The sequence below is a fragment of the Trachurus trachurus genome (assembly GCF_905171665.1).
Source record: "Trachurus trachurus genome assembly, chromosome: 5".
NCBI classification, from domain to species: Eukaryota; Metazoa; Chordata; class Actinopteri; order Carangiformes; family Carangidae; genus Trachurus; species Trachurus trachurus.
In genome coordinates this window covers 31,171,655-31,193,708 of record NC_139896.1, presented here as the reverse complement: position 1 = coordinate 31,193,708, position 22,054 = coordinate 31,171,655, and the positions used below count along the sequence as shown (strand labels likewise).

Sequence of the window (22,054 nt, the reverse complement as noted above, 5' to 3'; positions counted from 1 at the left end):
TGGGGGATTTTATGGACTTAAACAGTCTTGTTACTGAAGACAGAGTAATCAGAGATGCTGTTATATTAAAAACTTTATTAAACCTAGACGGGAGCAAGTGTTTTTGAGGAAAGTGGACATGCTGACTGGAAGCGGAGAGGTTTAACGGATTCTTTAAAACAATCAGGAACATTTTTATCACAGTAAACAATAGAACAGACTCCTCCCTCCACAGCGTATAAAAAAAGTATGACCCTGTTTTGAGTTGATGAACACTGGCTGAGATGGTGTATCCATGAAAGACACTCTCATGTGAGGAGTTATTAGATGACAGATTTGAGATGTTTGGCAAGGAGAGACAGGATTGAGAAGTGTGTGTGTGTGTGTGCGATGAAAACTGCCTATACAATACCAGGTCTGCACTATCTCAACACTTTAGCTGCTCATGGTGTGTCATCTAGGTAGCACCGTTCACATAGAAAATGACACACAGACGTGACGCACGCATGACCTACTTGAGAATATTCATTACTTCTTCATTATGTTTGTGGTACTTGTTGCATTGTAGTCCAATCAGCAGCTCCTCGCCAGTCACTTTGTGTATATGTGTGTGTGTATGTCATCATCCAGAAAGGTCCAGTGTGTATTACTCTGAAATGTCAGCCATAATTCAGTCTGTCTCCTGAAATGTCATCCTTTATTCTACAACATTTCATGTATTGCACGATAAAGGGCAGTTGCACAGGTGATTCTAAACTATTCGGACAGCCTTCCACCTGTTCAGTGATCCCATTCATACAGACCATGGAGTGACACAGCCAGAGGTTAGTGGACATTTGATCCTGCCACAGTTTGTGAGGGTAATTATCAAAGGATGGACGTAGATTGTCAGACTGACAGGTAGAAAGACAAACAGGTTCCTGGAGAAGCGGCTGGTTCAAGGCGCCTGGGGCACAGACGGCTTCCTCCTCCATCCCTTCCACATCTTCATGAGTTTCTTAGAGCTGTACGACACCGTCTTCCACATGCCTGAGGGGGGATCAGGACACACAGAGCACAGAGCATTAACAGCCAAATAAAAAAAAGAACATAATATACCGTATTGACCCGAATATAAGACAAAATCAAAGAAAAATTTAATCTTTTTTTAAATCATGTTTTCAGTATCAGTGAAATAACAATTTCAGTGCCCACTGATCTGTACTGAGACTGTTGTTATTCTAACACATGAGTTAAATGCAGCTGTGTTGAAAACCACACTGTGGTCCATAATCGTGGTGCAGAAGAGTGAGTTTGGAACTGACGGGAGGAGAGAAAAAAGAAATATGACGACCCCGCCCACACTGAGGAGGAACTATGAACAACTCAGCTGTGATGGAAAAGGACCTAAACCAAGTCGAGTAGAGGCGAGCTGTAACTGTGTGGTGGAGAAGAGGCAACAAACACGCGCTATCGTCCTCTCAGATGCGGCTCAGCGGCTGCATCTCTCCAGGTCACTGGTGTATGCGCGTGTGAGAAAAGTAAAAGCTCTGACTTGCTTGGGCAGACGTTGTTTGGTGTCACATGCTAATTTGCATATATAAATATCTAGACCCCGAATAGAAGACGACCCATCTTTTCTCAGACTTTTGTTGACGGGAAAAATACTGTCCTATATTCATATCAATACGGTATGTTAGAACAGCTATCTTAAAGGGTTTAAGAACAGACTTGCTACTTTGAATGCCATAGACTGTGGAGATGGATGTACATCACCCCAGAGTATCTGAAGAGCAGTTTTGCTGTTTGTTGTCACTACCTTGCCTTTACCAGATTCCAAGGATCCCATGGGTAATCCACAAATAAACAAAAGGGAAAGGAGTGTTGATACAAATTCACCCCTGAAATCATCAGTGAGGACCAAAATCACTTTGTACCAGGCTGTAAAAATATTCATTTCTGCTGTAATGTATTAGAGTCTATAAGAACTGACTCACTTTTAGAGCCAGTCTCGAACGGCCATTCATGTCTACTCCTGTGTCTGCTTAATCTTTCAGCATGTGCACATTGTGCTCAGGTAGGTTGAGTGTATAACCTGTCACCCTCTACAGTTGGACATCTTGGCAACAACGCACAAGTGCAATGACGACGAATGAGGAGGCTCATTTACATCTCTCATGGTGGACACCGCAACGTACACATGGAAACGAAGCATACACTAACGTTTCTGTCACAAAGTATCACTGTACTGTTGTCAGAGAGAAGCCATGAGTATTGACACTGCAGCCACATGTTGATATTGTCATCTCCAGTGAGTGCACAACACCTGTTTGATTTGAGACAGCTCTACCCTGTGGGAATCGCGCACTGCACCGGCATTCTGCTGTATTCAATAAGAGACACAGTATTGGATATAGTCAGAATAAATACACAAAAACAAGAGTTCTTACCCGCCGTAGCAATGCCTTTGATACTCTGTGTTATACTGGAGGATTTCACAATAGATGAGATACCTGAAGCAAAACAGAAAAATGTGCAATTAAAAACACATTTAATATCTCATCTCTCTTATGACTGCTGCTTCTAGGCAAACCGTAAGTGATCTACAAATGAGGAAATCTCCCCCTACAGAAAACATTTATTAACATTTGCTGTTGTTCCAAAAGCTCAGAGATACAGATCATTTGTAGCGAGTGACTCGGCTACTCTGAACCCCAGGTAAGGTGGAATCACACACTCATCAAGCTGGGACAACAGCTTCATATTAGGGGATGGAAAGTGATGGATCTTCCTAAATCCTGTTTATGGTTAACTCAATTAAATATGGTGGGAGTCTATGAAACTCTAAGTAGGCTGGTGAAGAGATCTGTTACAGGAGTCTCTCTGTACCTTGCTGTACGACGGCTCCACAGTCTGGATCCTGTGCCACCTGCAGCAGGATCTCCTCCACGTCTCGGTTCTTCCCCGGTGGGTCGACCAGCTTGGTGATCCTTTGCTGGAGGGTACGTGGCAGGGCCATGAGCTGGGTGAACTGGCCCTCTGGGCTTTTGTCTACCTACAGGGACATGAGAGCATTGTACTGTATTCAACCCTCTGCTACACAGCATAAAACCTTTGATTTTCTTCTGTGCTGTTGCGTTCAATGGTAGGTTGTGACAAACTTAAAGGGGAACTATGCAAGTCCGCTGGCTTTTCCGCTGTTGTGGTTACGCTCCTCTCGCCCATGTGCATCTGTTTACAACATGGCCGGCGAAAAATCAATAAATGGAGCGGTGGATAACATTACATAACATATACGATGTTTAATTTAGGTAAAAATGTAGCATAGCCACGGGAGAAATCCTGCTTAGTTCCTCTTTAAACTTTATCAAAAAATGACACTTTATTATTGCACTGGGCCACATTAGTATTTTGATAATATTTTTCAGCCCTATTTCAAACACAATAACATTCATAACACGGGAGTCTGTCTTTAATTTCCTGTGATCAGACACAAGCTCATCCATTTTGGTTTCATACTACAGCTCTACAAATGGGTTTTCAGCAGCCTTAACCCTGACTGTAATCCCACTATGGCATTTTATTTTTAAAACACTGATAATGAATCTGTCAAACACATCCAAGATGATAACAACATGAACGCATATCACACATTTAAGAATAATATGCTAAGAATATAAATGTGTGACTTCATAAATTCATGAAAAATCGCTGATGCGCGTTCCTGTCAGGGGCAGTTTTTCGGAAAGCAGTCTCTGCAGTTGCCTCGAAAACAACTCCGTCTTGTAACGTTCCGTTATTATCTCATAGCGTGGTGAATGTGCAGGTCACAACTTGTCCACAAGAGTGTTTTGTAGTTGTTGGATTGTGTATTTGAGTATATGAGTTTGATGAGGGTAACCAAGAAATTCCATTAGCCTCCGTAGCGTAGCTATGAGCAGCTCACGACTCTGCTCCGCCGTTCTGAAAATAGCTTGCACCGACAATTAAAGATAACGAACCTACTCCTAAAACTATAGGGATTATGACTATGTAAACTATCCCTTTAAAGCTTCCTGGGGTCTCAATTCAGTAACAAGTAATAACTTAAGATAATATGGAACAACCTAGAGTTTATGAGAAGGTCCCTGTTTTGGAATTCTTGTGCACTTGCACAAAGATGCAAATTCAGACGTGTGATTTAAAACGTATTCCTGCCAATGATTTCACTCTATTCCACCAACCTACAGGTGGTGATAACAAGGCATCAAGTCAGAAGGAATGAATGCAGTGGGTGACATCATGCTGATTGGTTAAAATATTGGTAAATGGGTTGACATTAATCCTCAGCTTGTCCATGTTTATGTGAGTTTTGCTGCACAGCCTGATGACGCACAAGGGCACAAGTGTATCTCTCACATGCAGGGCTCAGCAGCGCACAATTCCCCAAAGCATTGTTCACTGCAAAACGTGTTACTAACTAACAGATGACACAAACAATAGAAGCCCAGCATCTCGCCATTAGCCACTCCTCCAGTAACAACTTACTAAACATGTTATTCCAGGATGGTGTGATGCCTGGGGTTTCCTTGGTGTAACAGGGTGCGGCGGCAGTTAAACAGTTAAAAAACTAAAGACTAGATGACACAAAACACTGAGAAAAATGCAGGGGTGTGTTCATGTCATCTGATCTACACAAATACAAATATATTGCACGCAGAGCTGGTAACAAGCAAATCCACAAATTCGACTGTAGAGTAATTAAATTTGAGTTTAATTTCTCAAACTAATACATTTTTTTTACACTATTTGCGTGTAATGTAATGTAGCTATATATAGATGTGATCTGTATGTATATATGTGTGTTCCCTTGTCTTACCTCAAGTTTTCCTTGCTGGGGTTTGTAGACGACTAGAGGGCAGTCCCTCAGGATGTTGCTGTACAGGATCCTGAAGTGCTGAATGTTGTCTCTGACGATGTTGGCCACCTTGGATTTGTCTTCTCCAATCACCATCCTGAAATCCCCTTCAGAGTTAAAGACAAAACATTTTCCATGTTCATACAGTATATGACAGTTTTTTTTATTATCATACTTCCTCCTACTGGCCGTTCTAATACAGATGATCTCATTCATCAGGACATTACCTCATACCTCTGTTGTATGGGGAAGCAACATGGCAACTTTTCAGCAGGTAAACATTAGCAGTTGGGGCATTAATCAACCTTAACTGATTTCACAATAATACATCTGAATATATTATCCAGGTCGGTTTAATGCCTCAAGGAACTAGAACTATTGGGCTCATTACTTAAAGCCAAACCCTAAGACTGCAAACACCAGTCCAATATGTTAAACCCTACTGTACAAGCATTTCCACACAGTACAAAGTGCTTTCAAAACACACGGGTAAGAAAAGCAAACAGGATTACATGTCTTCTGTGTTGTATTTGAATAATAGTGTGAGCTTCAATAGAGTCTCGAAATCAGTTTAGTCCAGCGAGTCCAACAAGTTTACTGTAAACTTTCTGTAAATCACAGCATTAGTTTTGGCCAAGCTGCCTTCTCAGTCAAAGCTGAGCAGGACTGTCTGGAACTCAATACCAGGGCATATTAGAGAATCGAATACTCATCATTCCTTTAAAAGGCAGTTAAGGCAGTGGTTAATCAATAATCAATCATGTACCCACTAATCATGTGAACCACATTATGTCTGTCACTGTCTCATTATGTCTCATTATGTACATGTCCATGTCCTGTTTTCCAATGCTTGTTATTGTTCGTGCTGTTTCCCTATATTTGCTATTGCATGTCCTGCTTTTTAATGTATGTTACTGTTTGCGCTTATGTCATAGCTATGTATTATCTGCACTACTGTATATGTAATCTACTTTTTCTGTCTGCATGTTATGTCTGCATGCCAGTTTTGCTATGTGTCACCTGCCTTCATGAGCTGTTGTTATGTACATGTCCTATTTGCTATTTGTTATTATGAGCTTTTAGGTAAATTGATATGTAATTTCAGCTGTATTTTAATGCATAGCTTAATTGTTTTTTTTGGTTCTTAGGTTGCCTGTAACATCTGGCCAGGGACAATGGATGAAAATTAGCCTTACTGGCTAACTCTGGCTCACTTGCAGTTTTTTAGTTTTTTTTTAATTCTGTTGATCAGTGTTGCACTGTCCCTGTCAAATAAACCAATAAATTAAATTAACATCTGTTTTCTCTCTCAAGCATATGAGCTCCCCAAGCCACCCCCCTCCCCCATCTTCCCTCTGTCTTCCTGTTTGTCTCTCCAGGTTCTCCAGTCTCCAGTGCTGCTGAGTCCAGATCTGCAACTGTGAACCACCTCCTGCTCTCAGGACCTGCTACTAAATTTGTTGTTTGTCTGTTCTGGTGTCAGCAGGAGAAATGCAGTTACCTTTAATATTATCATTCCTATGGTCGCTACTACTACTATTACTGATATTACTATTACTGCATGATGGTCATTTCCTCTGTCTCTCCCTCTCTCTTTGACTCCAACTCAACCGGTTTAGGCAGACAGCTGCACAACCCGAGCCTGGTTCTGCTCAAAGTTTCTGCCTCTTAAAAGAAAGTTTTTCCTCGCCACTGTTGCTTTGTGATTAATCATGGTGGGAACTGTTATGAAAAGAGGGTCTGCACCTTTTCTAGTTGAAAAGTACCTTGGGATCGACTTAACTTGTCTGATATGCATGTGTGTATGTGTTTCATTTTCATTTAGTAGATAGTTTTGTAGCTGTGTGTGTTGGTTACCAGCATAAGAAAGGCCTGCTATCTGCAGGAAAAGGTCTTCTTCACTGAAACTCTCTGGCAGCATGAGGAAGGAGGCCGTCACAGCACTCTTCAGGTTGGCCACCAGAGCAGCACGGAGCTTTCCATTCTCACTCTGCGCCAGCATTCTCACCTGTGAGATAATGATATGATGGGCAAAGACAAAAGAAGTGAACCCTTTTAAAAAAAATACTTTGCACTGTTTCAACATATTTCAAATAACTAGTCTGATCAAAAAATTAAGGCACATTGTCTAATCATGATACTGACTGGTTTGTGAAGGCGTCCAGCAACGTACATGGTCTTCCAGTGCATCAGGTCTTCTATTAGAGACTCTGTACTAATCACACCATATTTGATTATCTGAGAAGAAGACAACAAGGTCAACCATGTACAGTTATGTTCGGAGAAACAATGAGATATTAATTATTTAGATATTGAGTTTTAAGAGAAAATTTGACTCAAAAGACTTGGATAAGAAGAGAAGATGTATGTCATTTACCCTCCCATCCACAGGCACCAGTGTGTTGTAGTACACTGCAGCCCCGTGCTCATTTTGTATGGAGCTGATCTTTGTGGGTCCCAACAGCTTGAGAATGGAGTAATGTTTGCGATTTTGCAGAAGATTCATCGTGTGCCACGTCACCGGATCATCCACCGCAAACACAAAGTCCAGCATGTTCCTCTGCACGTGTTAAAAATGAAAACAACAGGGAACATGACTTCTTCTTAAACCACAAAGAAGGACACAGCTTCTTACATATCACTGTTTTATGAACTTTAACTATTTGTAACATTGCACACTGCAAGAAAAAAACAGCATGTAAGACAATTTGTCTGACTTCATTAATTAAAGCATGCTTAGTCCATTGAAGTGTATTAGGGCTTTATAAATAAACAAATTATTAGTAAAATATCTGTTTACTACTGCTGCAGGTTGTGGAGGATCAGAAGGTACAACTAGCCTATAGATAACGTTAGATGGATCAGCGTAGAAGCTGTATTTATGATTTATCAGCGTTTGCTAAAGGCTTTTTCCAAACCACTGAACCACCTTTTATTGATGACTTCTAACATCTATAACTGCGTGAATAGAAAGTAAGAAAGCCTTTGTTGATAAATAACACACAAATAATACATTTGATTGTTTGGAATCAATTAAAAATGCTAACAAAGAGTCCTGTTGGAGGAGGAGTTTCCACAACCTGGCGACCAAATTGGCCTGAGACTGATCTGTGAATCGTTATTAACCGATTCATTAACTATGAATAAAGGGAAATAATTATATTTTACAATGCTCTTGCCTTGGGGGGTCTTTCCTATGTTCCCACAGCCTTACAGTATGTTCCCACATTTCTAACTTTTGTTGTCACTGAAAATTAGGCCCTATGTTCCCACAGCCCTTTGGTCCCACCATTGGTTGGGTTTAGGCAATGAAGAAAAGAGTTGGTTAAGTTTAGTAAAAAAAAAAAAGACCCGGTAGAGGCTAGACAGGCCAGATAGATAGTGTCCAGATAGGTAGAGAGAGTCCAGTGGGAACATAGGGCTGTGGAAACATAGGGCTGTGGGAACATAGGCACGCTCCCTTGCTGGGGAAGTTTTGAAACTAGCAGGACAGGTGTCTCCTACCTCCATTTGACCTTGGCTGGTACCATGCTGTTTGAAAACGCCAGAGCCATAGGCAAAGGCCAGGCTGATGTCCTGGGGAAACTGTGACAGGATCCTCCTGTAAACCACGCCGGTGTTGTGCACAGCTGGAAGAGTCATTTTCAACTAGCTACGACTGTTTTTCAGCACCAACGCCAGCTGCTTTAGGGGCAAGATAACAGACAAAATGACTGGTACAACGAAACTTCGTAAGCATGAAGTGAGAGATACATGTCAGACGTAGAGACTCGGTGCCGCTAAACACGTCCGCAGCCCCTAGGTATGAATAAATATGTAAGTTTTACGATTCAATTACATCCATCTGCTCTGTTTGGGTCAGTGTGTGGTTTGACGGTCGACTGTAATATACGTCATAGATTGCGCCGCGGCGCCGCCGGACTGAGGGCTCACGGGAAATGAAGTCAGAGATGAATGGTAAGCAACCAAACTCTCAAATTGCTGTTTAACCGTCATTAACTAACTTTAAAAGTGTAAAATGGCTGCTCTGTTACTTATTTTTTACCCCGTACGTCGTCAAATATAAACAGGGTGACACTGTGTTGTGTTTTTCAACTGAATTAAATTTAAACAACTCCAAATGTATCCGACAGAGGGCGGTTTTTTACCAGGGTTAGCTAAGTAGCTGACTGTGCTGTCAAGCTAACGTACTGACCGTGGGGGGATATTTGACGGACACTCGCTCTGGATCAAGCGGCGACTACTTCTTCTGTTCCAGCCTGTGTTGGCTGTTAGTAGTAAATGATGGCAGACCCTGAACTAGCAGCATGTTAGATCAGGGTCTGCTCAACCTTCGACACGATCTCATTTAGGGACCATCAACAAATTACCATTGAAATAGGATCAGCTAACTTACACTGACTGTGTGAGACTCGCCTCTTTTCTAATCACATCTCATCACTCACCATATTTTTTATTTGTATTGTAAATTCATTTAATAATTTAAATAACGTTTTAGCACAATAGCTTCCAGGTCATGTGACCTATTGGCTCAAAATCTGTGTAGGACCATTAGTGTTACGTCTTGTTTTATGAGACAGTGGCACCTGCCTCCCTCTATTTCGTATCAATTATGAAATCATTAGAATGATGGAGTTCAGGTGTGTTGATTGAGCTGCTTGGTCATTTTGGAGGTTGTAGTCTGTGGTAGGTGTTTGGACCCCCGTTTTTCAGATGTTCATGTTATTTGTGTGTAATCAGAATCTCAAAAGTTTTTATTGCCAGGAGCAGTAAAGGTCCACAAGGAACTTGACATAAAACATAAAAGGTACAAAAAAATAGTAAAAAGTAGCTATAAAATAAAGATAAAAGTTAAAATAAGTTCATATATATTTTTGAAAAAACACCTTTGAGAATATCCTATTCATTCTGTGAGCATGATGATGATTGCTCATGTCATATTCCAAGCTTTTATGTTTGAACATAAGTTCAGGAGTTGTACCACTGGATATTTTAAGTGTTGACAGTAAGAAAATACTGGTAAATCAGTTTATGACAGCTCAAAAATCTCCATACAATTAAAGCAGAAGTAAGCGATATTTTTGGGTTAATATAAGTCTTAAATAGTTATATCTTCCGACAGCAATCACTTACATAGAGTGTTTGGACCGAAACACGGGTCTCTCAGTCACTCTGCTCTGCTCTGAGCCGAGGAGAAAACTTTTCTCGTATCCTACAAGTTTTATCCAATGAGGAGAGAGAACGGCATGAAGGGCTGTGTGTACAGCCAAGGGATGCGCCTGAATGTGGTGACGTACTGTAGGGACGAGGACCAATAGATCCATGACGAGGGCGGGGGCTGCTAACTCCATCGGCTGACAAGACGTTATGGTGCGTTCAAGGCAACCCGTAACTCGTGTTTTTCCGACCTGTGAAGTCGTACCAGTTCGATCTGGTACGAGTTCACGGGTCGGAAGTTACGAGTGGCCGTTATAGTGCACTTTCACAGGTAAAACAGGTCGGAAAAACACGAGTGGGTTGCCTGGAACGCTACAAAGTCGTAAGTCGTGACTTGAAGCTGTAATTTACGGTTTCAAAAGCCTGCCTGTAACGCAGCATTAGCCAAAACGACCGGATCGCTTACTTCTGCTTTAATAAAGCAAAAAGACACCCATGAAAGTAAAAATACACTTAATTTAATTTAGTGAGACTCTTGTGAAATATTTTTGCTGCAGTAAAATATTAAAAAAAAGATTGTGAGACTATCATCAGTCTTCAGCACAGCATTAGTGTCAAGTGTATGGGCCCACTGTGAACATTTCTTTGAATGAATAAATGCTCAATGTAGATTCATGACACTTAGCAATATGTCTGAAGCTCATTATGGGATTGTCAAGCGTAGGACAAATATTATCTTCCTAGTTATTGCCGTGAGCCATCTTTTCACTCAGATGAATATTGATAAGGTCACTGAATCCTGACTAACAGGCTCGCTCACTGTTTAAGTGCCTCATTCATTCCAGGACAGTGAAGCACTAGTAGGACTAAAAAGGTAGTTTTTCCTCCTTTTTTTTTTTTTTTTTTTAATATTACATCATGTAAATATTAAACTGACACTTGTGATCATGGCTCTAGAGGTGCACATTGTGCCTTACCCTGCATGCACTCTGCTGGCCTCTGGCTATCTCATCCTCCCTGCAGGCTCAGTGATTTCATCAGATTATGATCGTCAAAGAATAGCCTAAATTTGGATTCTTGTTTTTATGATCAAGTAGTCATTAAATTGTAATTTAGCAGTGGAACAGTGGGTGTAGATTTGAATTAGACATTTAAACCACATTACTTTTAAAGACATGCTAACAAATTAGCCTTAGCAATTATTTGGACTCATGGTTCTAACCAGATTATGAATCCAACTCTAATATTAATTTTGCTTTTTGCTCTGTTTTGGTGTCCACCAAATGCCCAGAGAAGTGATGCTGTTAATCGGCTTGTCTCTAACTTTAATCTGTCAGCTCTCTTGCACTGGGCGTGTAGCATACACAGCAAGATTGATTTTTTTTTTTTTTGCCATAAAGCCAAGACAATCACTAAAATTCTCTGTAGAGCTGCAGGTGAACTGCAATACTGAGTGATGATAACTAATACATATTGATTATAGATATTCCTAATTCTTCTTTTAGCCACTTGGTGGCAGTGCAGTAAAGTAGTTTCATTCATTTGTTTTAGTTGAGAGGACAGTCCTGTTGCTTATTTACATTTACAGAGCAATATTATTATAATACTGCTTGATAATAGACACCTTTCGCACTCTGTGTGGTTTTCCACTTATTTTGTTTTGCAGTGACAGTATGCTCAGGTAGCGAGCCTGCAGGCGAGTCGACAGGAGAAAAGGTGTAAAGAGAAGTAAATATTTTCCCATTCACACCTCTGTCTTTCCTCAAAGTGTTTGTGTGGGCCAGTGTGAAAATGACTGCAGTGATAGGAATGAAGTAAAAGGCTGCCTGTGTTAACTTTTGGTGTGGAACAAGAACAATTCATTCAACTGAATCAATATTTCTGCTGATTGCACATTGATTTTCCAACATAAAGTGATTTGGCTGATAATTGTAGCTCTTTGTTTAGTCTGATGTTGCCACAGCTGACAGAGAGAGCTCTGAGCCGCTGCTTTGGGAACAGTTCATTTCAGCTTTGATGGGTATGACTTGGCAGAGACCTGAATGCAGTTCACTTTGCTGTTTATCTTTTACTGGTAAAGCCCAAAAGTCAATCCCATAGTTTACAGTGAAAACTATAGTAATATTGAAGCACATGAAGAGGAGTACAGATCACACTGAGTCATGCGGATCCTCCAAGGCGCTTTCAAGAACACTCATTGTTAGCACACTACGCACATGTGCAATGTGTAATATTACCACATATCACATATCCTGTGGGTGCAAACACAGAAACAAACTCACACACACACACATACTAACCGGGTGGATCTCTTCAGCTTTTGCACGCCTGTTGCCATGGAGATTTCCATTGCTGCCCGTGCCCGGTGATGGTACATCAAACGAGAATGCACCATTAACCACACAGACACACTTTCGTAGATGCACAGCTGCTTCAGAGCCCCACAGGAGGAGGGAAACCAAGGCTGCTACTTCTATCTTACTACAGAAGGGTTACCGTGTCGCCGAGCAGGGAGGGAGCCAGTAATATTCATAACGTGGAAGTCAGGGGCAGGCCACAGCCCGGCTTAACTCCACAGTTTAAATAGTTTCAGCTGATATGTAATGGATCATTTCCATTCATCTTCCCGCTGACAGGTACTTATGTTGACGCTTATTGCCAAAATCCAGCTATGTAAATATATACATATGCATTAATTATAGATGACGACAGAGCAGGTGTTAGATTTGTGGCATAAAAGAACTTTGTGTCACACTGTAATGATATTCCAATTTTCTCCAGGTTTTAGAAAATTATGGATATATATCTTGTTGGTCTTTTTGTTTTTCATTTCTTTTCATTTCCAGCAGTTGATTATTGTGATGTGGCTTTTCCCTTCTAAACGAGATCATGGTAGTTAAAAGTATATAAACTGTATGGTTCAGTGTCGGAGATTGAGCAGACCATGAACGAACAGCCAAAAGGAGAAGTAGTCGCTGCTGGATTAGGAGCGAATGTCTGTCGAATATCCAACCTAAAACTAATTTCCCCGCGGTGCTAGACACATTCTGCCCTAATATTCATTGTGTTCATAAAATTGAAAATATAAGTCTCATGACGCCAGGCAGTATATACTCAAATGCCAGTTTAGGAAGTACTCTAAAATATTTAAAATGGTGCAGTTCTATAGTAAATCCTGCTGTTATTAAAAGTATAGAGTTCAAGGTGTGTTGATTGAGGTGCTTGGTCATTTCGGAGGTTGTAGTCTGTGGTGCTGTTGAATTGTATTGCATTACTGTGGCAGGTGTTTCTATGATTTGGACCAACCCCAGGTTCATGTTATTTGTGTGTAATCAGAATCATAAAAGGTTGGTTTTTTTTCATTATTATTTCTGGCAGTTGATTATTGTGATATGGCTTTTCCCTCCTAAATCTAACCAAATGTAAGACTATAAACACAAACTCTTGGCTGAAACTATTCCACATTGAAAACAATGTGTTATGAAGTATTTGTGGTTTTCGGTAAACCATTATGTTTGCCTTAAAGGGATATTTCAACATTTTGGCAAATTCGCCCATTAGGCTACATTGCCATAATCCCTATTAGTCTTAGGGGTAGGTTCATTACCTTTAACTGTCGGTGCAAGGTGTTTTATTTCCAGGCTTTCCCTCATCAAACTCATCAAATTCTCAATACAACAACTCCAAAACGCTCTCATGGACAAATTGTGACCTGCACGTTCACCATGCTATGAAATAATAATGGAACGTTACGAGATGGAGTTGTATTCGAGGTAAATACGTAACCGGAACTACATTCCCGACACAGCTGCTCGGTAGAGTAACTTCAGAAGCGCAAGTAGTTCTAAGTACTTGCTTCATGTGTCGTAATGTTACATAATTATACACCGTAGTGAATGTGGAGGTCACAACTTGTCTATGAGAGTGTCTTGGAGATTGTGTTTTTAGTTTGATGAGGAAATACCATTAGCCTCTGTTGCGTTAGCTGAGCAGCTCGCAGCTCTGCTCTGCCATTCTAAAAACATCTTGCACCGACAATTAAAGGCAACAAACCTACTCCTAAAACTATAGGGATTATGGCAATGGGCCAATTTGCCAAAATGTCCCTTTAACTCTGCAGTCAGTTAGGTTAATTGCTTATTAATCTGAGGATTGACTAGCCTAGCACTGCTGCAGATCTGTGGTGTATATCTGTATGCTTCAAGATAATCTAGAGGCAATGAAGAATGAATTATAGGGAGTTGGATTCAATTAGTTACAAGTCTCAACTTTCTTTGCTCATTACTGTTAATCAGTGTGTTTATCATTTTTCTGGTGCTTTTATTGTTGTGCTCGCTGAGGCAGCTTCTATTCTACTTGTTGCCATGGCAGTTATGAATCCTGAATGTCATGTTGTGCCTGAAATAAACAGTGCAACCAGGCCTGTCACAAATGTCAGCATCAGTCTAGGCAACTAGAAAACACACTGCACTGCAAACTAAGTTTTGCTATATGTCTGCATGTCAGCGACAAGTACAGATAGCTTGATAAATGGTGTTTTGATTTTCTGCAGATATCCGAGTTGTGTGTGGGTGCTTTAATCTTGTAGCTCCATCCATCCTCACAGCACTGCTAAAGTTCACTGAAGGAACAATCTTTGATAATAGCTTTTCTGAATGTACTCTATTCCCTGAAGTTGCCTCAGAAGCCACAATAGACAACACGTTTTTCCCTGGTTTTCCTTAATGGAGGAAGAATAGTGAGATGTCTTTGTGAATGTCTGGTATTGGAGGACCTGATATTAAAGGGGACATACATATTATGGAAATAACACTTTTTGAAGGCTCTTTAACATATATTTGGGTGTTTGTCTTGCCTTCCAGCCCTTCAAAATGTGAGAATTGACCAAAAAAACCTGTAATGTTCAGGCTCCCTAGGTTGAAATTCATTTGTTTTTACAAGCTGTTCCTTCAGACGTCTTCCAGTGATGTAACTACTGTAGGATTCAGATTTGCATAATCCTACCTGGGACCGGTAGAAGGGGCGGGGCAAGCAGTGGTTCATTTGCATTTATAGGGACAGGCACTGAAACCAGCCGTTCTGAACAGGGCTGTTTTGAGAGGATGAAAAGAGCTGTGATGTTTGATCCTTGTGGTATTTTGACCGAAGCATGTCACAGACATGTCTTTAAGACACCTGGGAACTATTTTAATTTGTGGAAAGGGGGCATTATATGTCTCCTTTAAAGACAGGACTGACAACGGTGCAGGTTCGAAATAACCTTGTTGCTCCATGAGTTGTTTCCCCTGTGTTTCCATTCAACCTGCCTGCGCATCTGAGATTATTCCCTGCAGGGCATTTCCATTTATTCAGTTTTTTTCAGTCTCCACTACATCAAGTCATTAAAATCAATTTAACAAAACCTGGACTGAGTTGCGAACAAATTAAATATCTTAAGCAATTCATAAAAAAATGTGCAATCAGATGTGCGCCCTATGAGGTTGTAGAAGCAGAAACAACTGATGCCAGATGTGCACAGAGCCCACATGTTCAGTTTTTTCATGGGTTATCTAAATTGAGCCAATGACGCCACAGGAGGTTTGACCCTTGTATATTCACCCACACACACTATTCACAGCAAATCCCTTAAAGCAGCATTTAACCAGGACTGTGCACACACACACACACACACACACACACACACACACACCGTCAAAATACCCCAACCCTCACCAGAAATAGCTTTATTATAACCATAGTCCTGTATGCAGCTGAAGATTAATCACATGAATCATTTTAATCGCTGAGTGGATTTAATGAATGGAGTGCGTATGTGTCAGCATCTGTGTTTGCATGTGAGGATGGGTTTATTTGAGTGTGCTCTCGTCATACATTGTGTGACGACAGATGGGTGACGACCTTGGCATCGTGGATCCGCTACTGTTGCGTCGTATCTTTTTACTCTGTTGCAGCAGAAGGCAGATCACATCTCCTCTCTGAGCCAGACCACAGTCTAAGAGCAAAAGTGGGGAAAGCTGGGGAGCCATAATCTTTTTGTAGTTAGAGTGCCTCGATTTTCAAAGGAGATGATGCTGTGTGCACTGGAGTGTGTCTCTGTAAATGTTAGTGCAAGTAAAAAAAAAAAGAAAAGAGCGAAAGAAAAGGAGGATACACACTTGAGCTTCCTTGTAACACAGATGCAGTGTTTTTCTTCAACTCTGTTGTTGTCATGAACAGACACACAGCGTTATGTTATGTAACGTTGCTGTTGGGAAATGTGCTCTGTGTTGTGTATGTCATGAAACATGTAGGCCAAGATGAGCTTTGGATGTTGCTACAGTTCACATGCAGCTCTGTGACTCACTCCGGCTCTCTTCTGGTTGACTAAACAACCCCCCACCCCTCAGCCCCACTGGGCGTGACGCATCGTGACTTGCTACAAATGTGCATCCAGCATTAGTTATGCAAAAAAAAAAAAAAAATCTCTTTTCAGGACCGAACAGAGGTCAAATATAATTATTTTAGGCATTTTTATGTGCTTGAGTCCAACAAATGATACACGTCGTGCACGGACATCATCTTTGGACATGTCATATTTTTTACGGCAAGAAAAGCAGATCATTGACACTTTTTTTTTTTTTTTTATCTGTTATCAGCACATTTTCTGTCACACTACACATAATATGAATCTAGGTGCCTTGTAGGGCATTGGTTTTGAGTAGCTCGATTTAAAGGGATAGTTCAACATTTTGGCAAATTGGCCCATTGCCATATCCCTATAGTTTTAGGAGTAGGTTCGTTACCTTTAATTGTCGGTGCAAGCTGTTTTTAGAACAGTGGAGCAGAGCCGTGATCTGCTCGGAGCTACACTACGGAGGCTAATGGGAATTCTTGGTTTCCCTCATCAAGCTCAAATACACAATCCAACAACTCCCAAACAGTTGTGACCTGCACATTCACCACGCTATGAGATAATAACGGGAAACCAAGAAATCCCATTAGCCTCCGTAGCGTAGCTCTGACCAACTCGCGGCTCTGCTCAGCCATTCTAAAAATAGCTTGCACCGACAATTAAAGGTAACAAACCTACTCCTAAAACTATAGGGATTATGGCAATGCATGGGCCAATTTGCTTAAATGTTGAACTATCCCTTTAAGCACGGTCCACAGTGCTGGAGCTTTATGTTCATCAGGGGGCGAGTAAGGTTGGATGAGAGGATGATGGAATCTGGTGCAATAACGTGCAGTGATCGATCTGGTGGCATTGTGTACACACAAAAAAAAACTAAATTATGAGTTCAAAAGAGATGAGGCCACGTGACTGGATTATATTAAAGCTGAGAAGCAACCTCTCTACGGCATAAAGGTCAAGGATTTTTTTTTCCCCCCAATCAATTGAGACAGTGCTTTATATCAGCGGCAACCAAATCTGAGTAGAAAAATGAGTGCGGAGTTGCCAGAAAATCTCAGCACTTGATGTTGATGAGCATTTCAAATCTAGTAAATGGGCTGCTGAATCTCTCTAAATGACTACCTCTGGAGATATTCTAATGTAGGTCTATTTTTTTTCCTTCTACTGCAGTCTTCTGATGCCAAGCCCCTTCTCTTTTAGTGAGCTTCAGACGTGTGTGGAATTTTCCTCCCGCTGGAATAATCTTCTCTCTCCCTCTTTGTCCTGTCATCTTCCGGCTTTTTTTTTTTTTTTTTTCATTTTTCATTTTTCATTTTTTTTGAAGTAAAGCTTAGAGCAGCAAACAGTGCAGACGCATCCCGCTGTTGCTGCTGCTTTTGCAGCTGACGGCATTTAGGAATCGTGCTCTTCTCGTGCCTTGAAATAGTGAATCTATAATGAAACAAGACATGGGGAGGAGGTGTTTGTTTAGGCATAAGAAGTGAAATAAACACACAAACAAATAATCCGAAGCACACAGTGAAAGAATAAACACACTGTGCATTTGAATAGGCGGTTATGTACCACCCTGGGATCACTTTAATTGTCTCTTTAAATGCTAATGCTGCAGTGCCCTCAAGTGTAACAACTTGGGAAGTCTTACTGCACTAATAGTCATCACAGATCGCACTACAGAGATCAAAAAGTGATCACACTTATCTCTACAGGGTCTCAGTTCCCCCTGGTCTGCATCCCCATTGTCATCATAAACATGTTACCGAGCATCAACTCGTACCACTGGAGGGAATCATTTGACTAATTTGATCAAAGCAGGAGGGATGGATGACTCTCCTCTTTTCTTCCTGTTCTCTATCCGAGCCTCTTCATCACGGTGGGTTAAATTGCAAACCCTCCGCCCTCTCCGCGACGCCACGTGCTGCTAATACCAAAATATTGACACAAAAGTGCATTCTAGGCTCGCAGCTATAATGGAGGGAGAAGAGATGGAGGGAAGGCAGGTTGGGATGGAGGGTAATGGATGGAAGGAGGTGGGGCTTTGGTGTTTTCCATCTGTGAACTCCACCTTGTGTGTGCATGGTCTCAGGAAAACCCCTTCCACTGGTTGCACACGGCACGCATGCAGCGCTATAGGGCTGCAGCACGACACGATGATGTAGGAGGATGATGACAGGAGGGAGGAGGGGAGTGTGTGTGTGTGTATATGTGTGTGTGGGGGAGCAGTAGTCGCTGAGCGTGCCGAGAGTGAGTGAGTGAGTGAGTGAGCGAGAAGAAAAGGGCAGAGGGAGCGTGAGCGAGGGAAGGACTGAGAGCGCAGCATCATCTCCTGAGCACATTCAGCTTGCAGCAGCTCAAGAGGCAGGAAGGCAGAGTAGAGTAGAGGGGGGGAGGACCACCACACCTCTCTGTTTCACACACACACACACGCGCGTACTCTCTCTCTCTCTCACACACGTCACGCGCATTTGTGAGGAAGACGTGAGGCTCAGGAGGAGGAACACCACACACAACACGCCGGCTGCTGTTTTCCTGGCTTAGCTGCGCTTTGGAGAGCTGTCTGTTGAAGACTGGACCAGAGCCGTAAACCATCGCTTCATCCATCCTGCTTTTTCATTTTCCTCCCTAAACAAGGAAGCAGCTCTCCATCACCTGTGCCCTCCAATCCGTTTGGACCGCTTTGCTCTCTCTGTCATTCACCTAACCTCTGATCAGTGTGTTGTTCCTCTGCTCTCATCCACTCAGCCAGAAGGAAACCCAGAGACCGACTGAGAGACCGACTTTTCCACCGCAATCATGAACTTCCTCCGACGCCGTCTCTCCGACAGCACCTTCATGTCCAACCTGCCCAACGGCTACATGACAGACCTCCAGAGACCCGACCAGCCGGCGGCACCTCCTCCTGCCACCGCCGCCTCCTCACCTGGCCAGCAGGGCGCGCCCCCCGCCGCGGTGGCGCCCGTCCCCGCCCTGTCCCCGACCAAAGCTCCGGCCCCCTCCCAGGCGCCGGCCAGCTCCCCGGCGGCTCAGGAGCGCCGTCAGAGCCAGCCGGCCCAGCAGCCTCAGCAGGCCCAGTCCTCATCCGGCGGCGGCTCCTCTGGCTTCTTCAGCTCCTTCAGCTCCATCACCAACGTGGTCAAACAGGCGGCCTCGGCCACCGCCGGGTTCGTGGAGTCGGCTCCCTCTCCCTCCCTCTCCAAGAAGTTCAAGATCCTGTTGGTCATTGACGAGCCCCAGCATGAGTGGTGAGTGTTGAGATCCAAGCGGGCGTACTGATTGGTTGAGTGACTTGATGTGATGGTGGTCGTACTGAACGCTGTCACTGAATGAAACTGGAATATTCACTAAATATTTCCGGGGATGCTTTACAAATCGGGCGTGAAAATGTGTGGTTTATAATCTCACAGAGGGAACATCATGTTCTATTCATTTAAAAATGTTTGCGTTGGTGTAATGCTGACCGACACTAATTTGAAATAAGATGTTGATTCATTTGTGCAGCCCTTGATGAGATCAAGGAGATTAAATGCCTCACATGTGCCAATACTCCAGCCCCACACACGAACAATTATCCTTATGTCTGTTGTTTTGGTCTGTGCCTCGTGTCTTTTTATTAGATTGTCACAGAAGCTGTTCCCAAAATAGAAGCAGCTCCTTTTAATCTGAACGGACAGGACAGTGTCTCTCTGGGGGTTCGGATTCACACGTCCCACCAGCCAGAACTGTCACCTGTCTCTATTTCTGTGTGTTTATGTGACTCTTTATGACGATGTGTGCGTGCGTTTGTGTATGTAAATGTGTGAGAGGAGGAGAGAGTATTAGAGAGCTATGAGTGAGTGTTTCCATCCCTTGACAGTACAAGTTGGCTAACAGGATATCATCCTTATGATATCACCTCATACATCATACACTGTTTAAGAGCATGTAGCCCTGAATAAAACATTGCCCTCAGCTCTGTAATAATGCTGCTGTCCCACTCGCTGCTCCCTGTCCCTGCAAATCACATTTTCTGGCTATAAAGGTTTTTCTGTGTGGATGCTGATGATGGATTTTACAGCCGTTCATCGCTGCCATTATCGAGGTGTAGTTTTATCTTGTCAGCCTCATATTGAGGTCTCTCCGTGATAAAGTGGCTACAACACAGGGGACGCTTTTGACCTTTTAAATTTAATGGACGTTGTGGAGTGTTGTCATATGGCAATTATTGTTTGGCATCACCACATAAGCGAGCGTTGCAAACAAACACTGTGAAATGAGGTTGAAAGCAAAGCAAGAGCAAGCGGAGAAGTGTTGAAGTTGTTTCCATTTCCAAGGTCAGGAGTGAAATGGAAAGCTTTTAAAACTAACACAGACGAGAAGTCCTACAGGGACTGCAGAGGGAACTCTGAATAAACAACATTTCCACATAAAGAACATTTTGGTCTAAAGCTTCTAAACAAATGAGACGGATCAAAAGGTGAGGTCAATTTGAAAGGTTGAGCCTTCTCTGCTTACAAATGCATCCCTTTGGTTTACATTAATCATTACATTTTCTCATTTTACCCAGGGCAACATAGTTGCAAAGGCAGACTAGACTAGATACATTCATTTGCAATTTTAGGTCAGTAAATCTTCGGGACATGAATATATTTAAACAGGCTTTAGTGCCCGGAAAGAATACAAATACACCTATTCTGGGATGTTGCCATTGCAGATGTCTAATGAGGCTGCAAAATGTAAAATGAAAACGACACTAAAAGCTCCGCCAGTGTTTGTCCTTCTGGCAACTATTCCAATTGTTTTGTATATAATGTGTAGCTGTAGTACATGTCCCATTGATGTAGTCTGAGTTACATAGGCTTTAAAACGGACTGAATGGTTTTCACAGAGGATTGTCATGTGATCAGCATGAGATTATCTCTAGAAAGGTATACTAATATGCGTGTCTGTCTACATGCATTCTACCGCACTGTATTGACTAAACAGGACTGGCAGCTCTACATCATGATAATCTTGTGTTTCTTGCTGTGTGACGATTGGACGGTTGCCACACTGTAGCCCGCATCCAGAAAAGAGGCGTCTGAACACCAGTGTGTACCTGGCTGCTTCTGCGTCCAGCTTTGCAGTCACATCAGAATTCACTGCATGTTGAGAGCATGAGACTGAGAAAAAAAAAACAGTGAGCTGCCTTTTGCAAACATACAGTAGCCTTTGAAATCACTGTCGCTTGTTGTTGCTGTAGCCTCTCACTGTGTTTTTACAACCTTTCTGAGTGGTTTGTAACAATCATGTGGTTTGACTCACAAGACGTCCTGTGGTTTAGCAAAGAGGGGGCTATGTTTATTCTACAAAGTGTGAGACATACACATTATACAAACACTAGGCTGCATATTGAGTGAGTTTGAGTGTGATGACTTAAAGGACACACGTGAAGGCTGTAAAATATAATACATAGATAAGGCCAATACAGAAATAGTCCCTGCTACACCCTTGCCCTGGCTACACTAGTAAAGTAACTAAATCCTTGAATACAAATGTAGGTTAGGACAAGTGCAACTTCTTTGATGCCAAGCAAGTGATGTATTTTAACCTTTAAAGGTACATAGGAATTAGTCCCATCTAGCCTTGCGGTTGTATATCGCAAGCAACTCAATCGTATTTTTCATGCTGCATTCACG

The 22,054-nt window shown here is 42.1% G+C and overlaps 2 protein-coding genes across 3 annotated transcripts in view; one reads left to right on the top strand and one right to left on the bottom strand.

Annotated features, from left to right (window-relative positions):
- Positions 1-657: 657 nt before the first annotated feature.
- tamm41 (TAM41 mitochondrial translocator assembly and maintenance homolog) lies at positions 658-8,707 on the bottom strand. Of its 2 annotated transcripts, XM_083971098.1 has the most exons (9): positions 8,360-8,707; positions 7,233-7,415; positions 7,001-7,093; positions 6,713-6,863; positions 4,817-4,962; positions 4,486-4,525; positions 2,848-3,013; positions 2,409-2,471; positions 658-1,008 (listed from the first exon to the last, which is right to left on the bottom strand). In XM_083971098.1, exons 1-9 carry the CDS (start codon positions 8,495-8,497, stop codon positions 978-980), a joined length of 1,011 nt encoding a protein of 336 aa, XP_083827224.1. In that variant the 5' UTR covers positions 8,498-8,707; the 3' UTR covers positions 658-977. The 2 variants fall into 2 exon arrangements, with proteins under 2 accessions (XP_083827224.1, XP_083827223.1); XM_083971097.1 differs by lacking the exon at positions 4,486-4,525.
- Positions 8,637-22,054, top strand: part of syn2b (synapsin IIb) — a gene marked incomplete at its 3' end in the record, with an annotated part of 98,137 nt that continues 84,719 nt past the window's right edge. Inside the window, exons 1-3 of the mRNA XM_083971094.1 lie at positions 8,637-8,657; positions 8,755-8,812; positions 19,143-19,642. Coding sequence (XP_083827220.1) covers positions 19,194-19,642 — 449 coding nt within the window. The 5' untranslated portion in view covers positions 8,637-8,657; positions 8,755-8,812; positions 19,143-19,193. The remainder of the gene's footprint in view (positions 8,658-8,754; positions 8,813-19,142; positions 19,643-22,054) is intronic.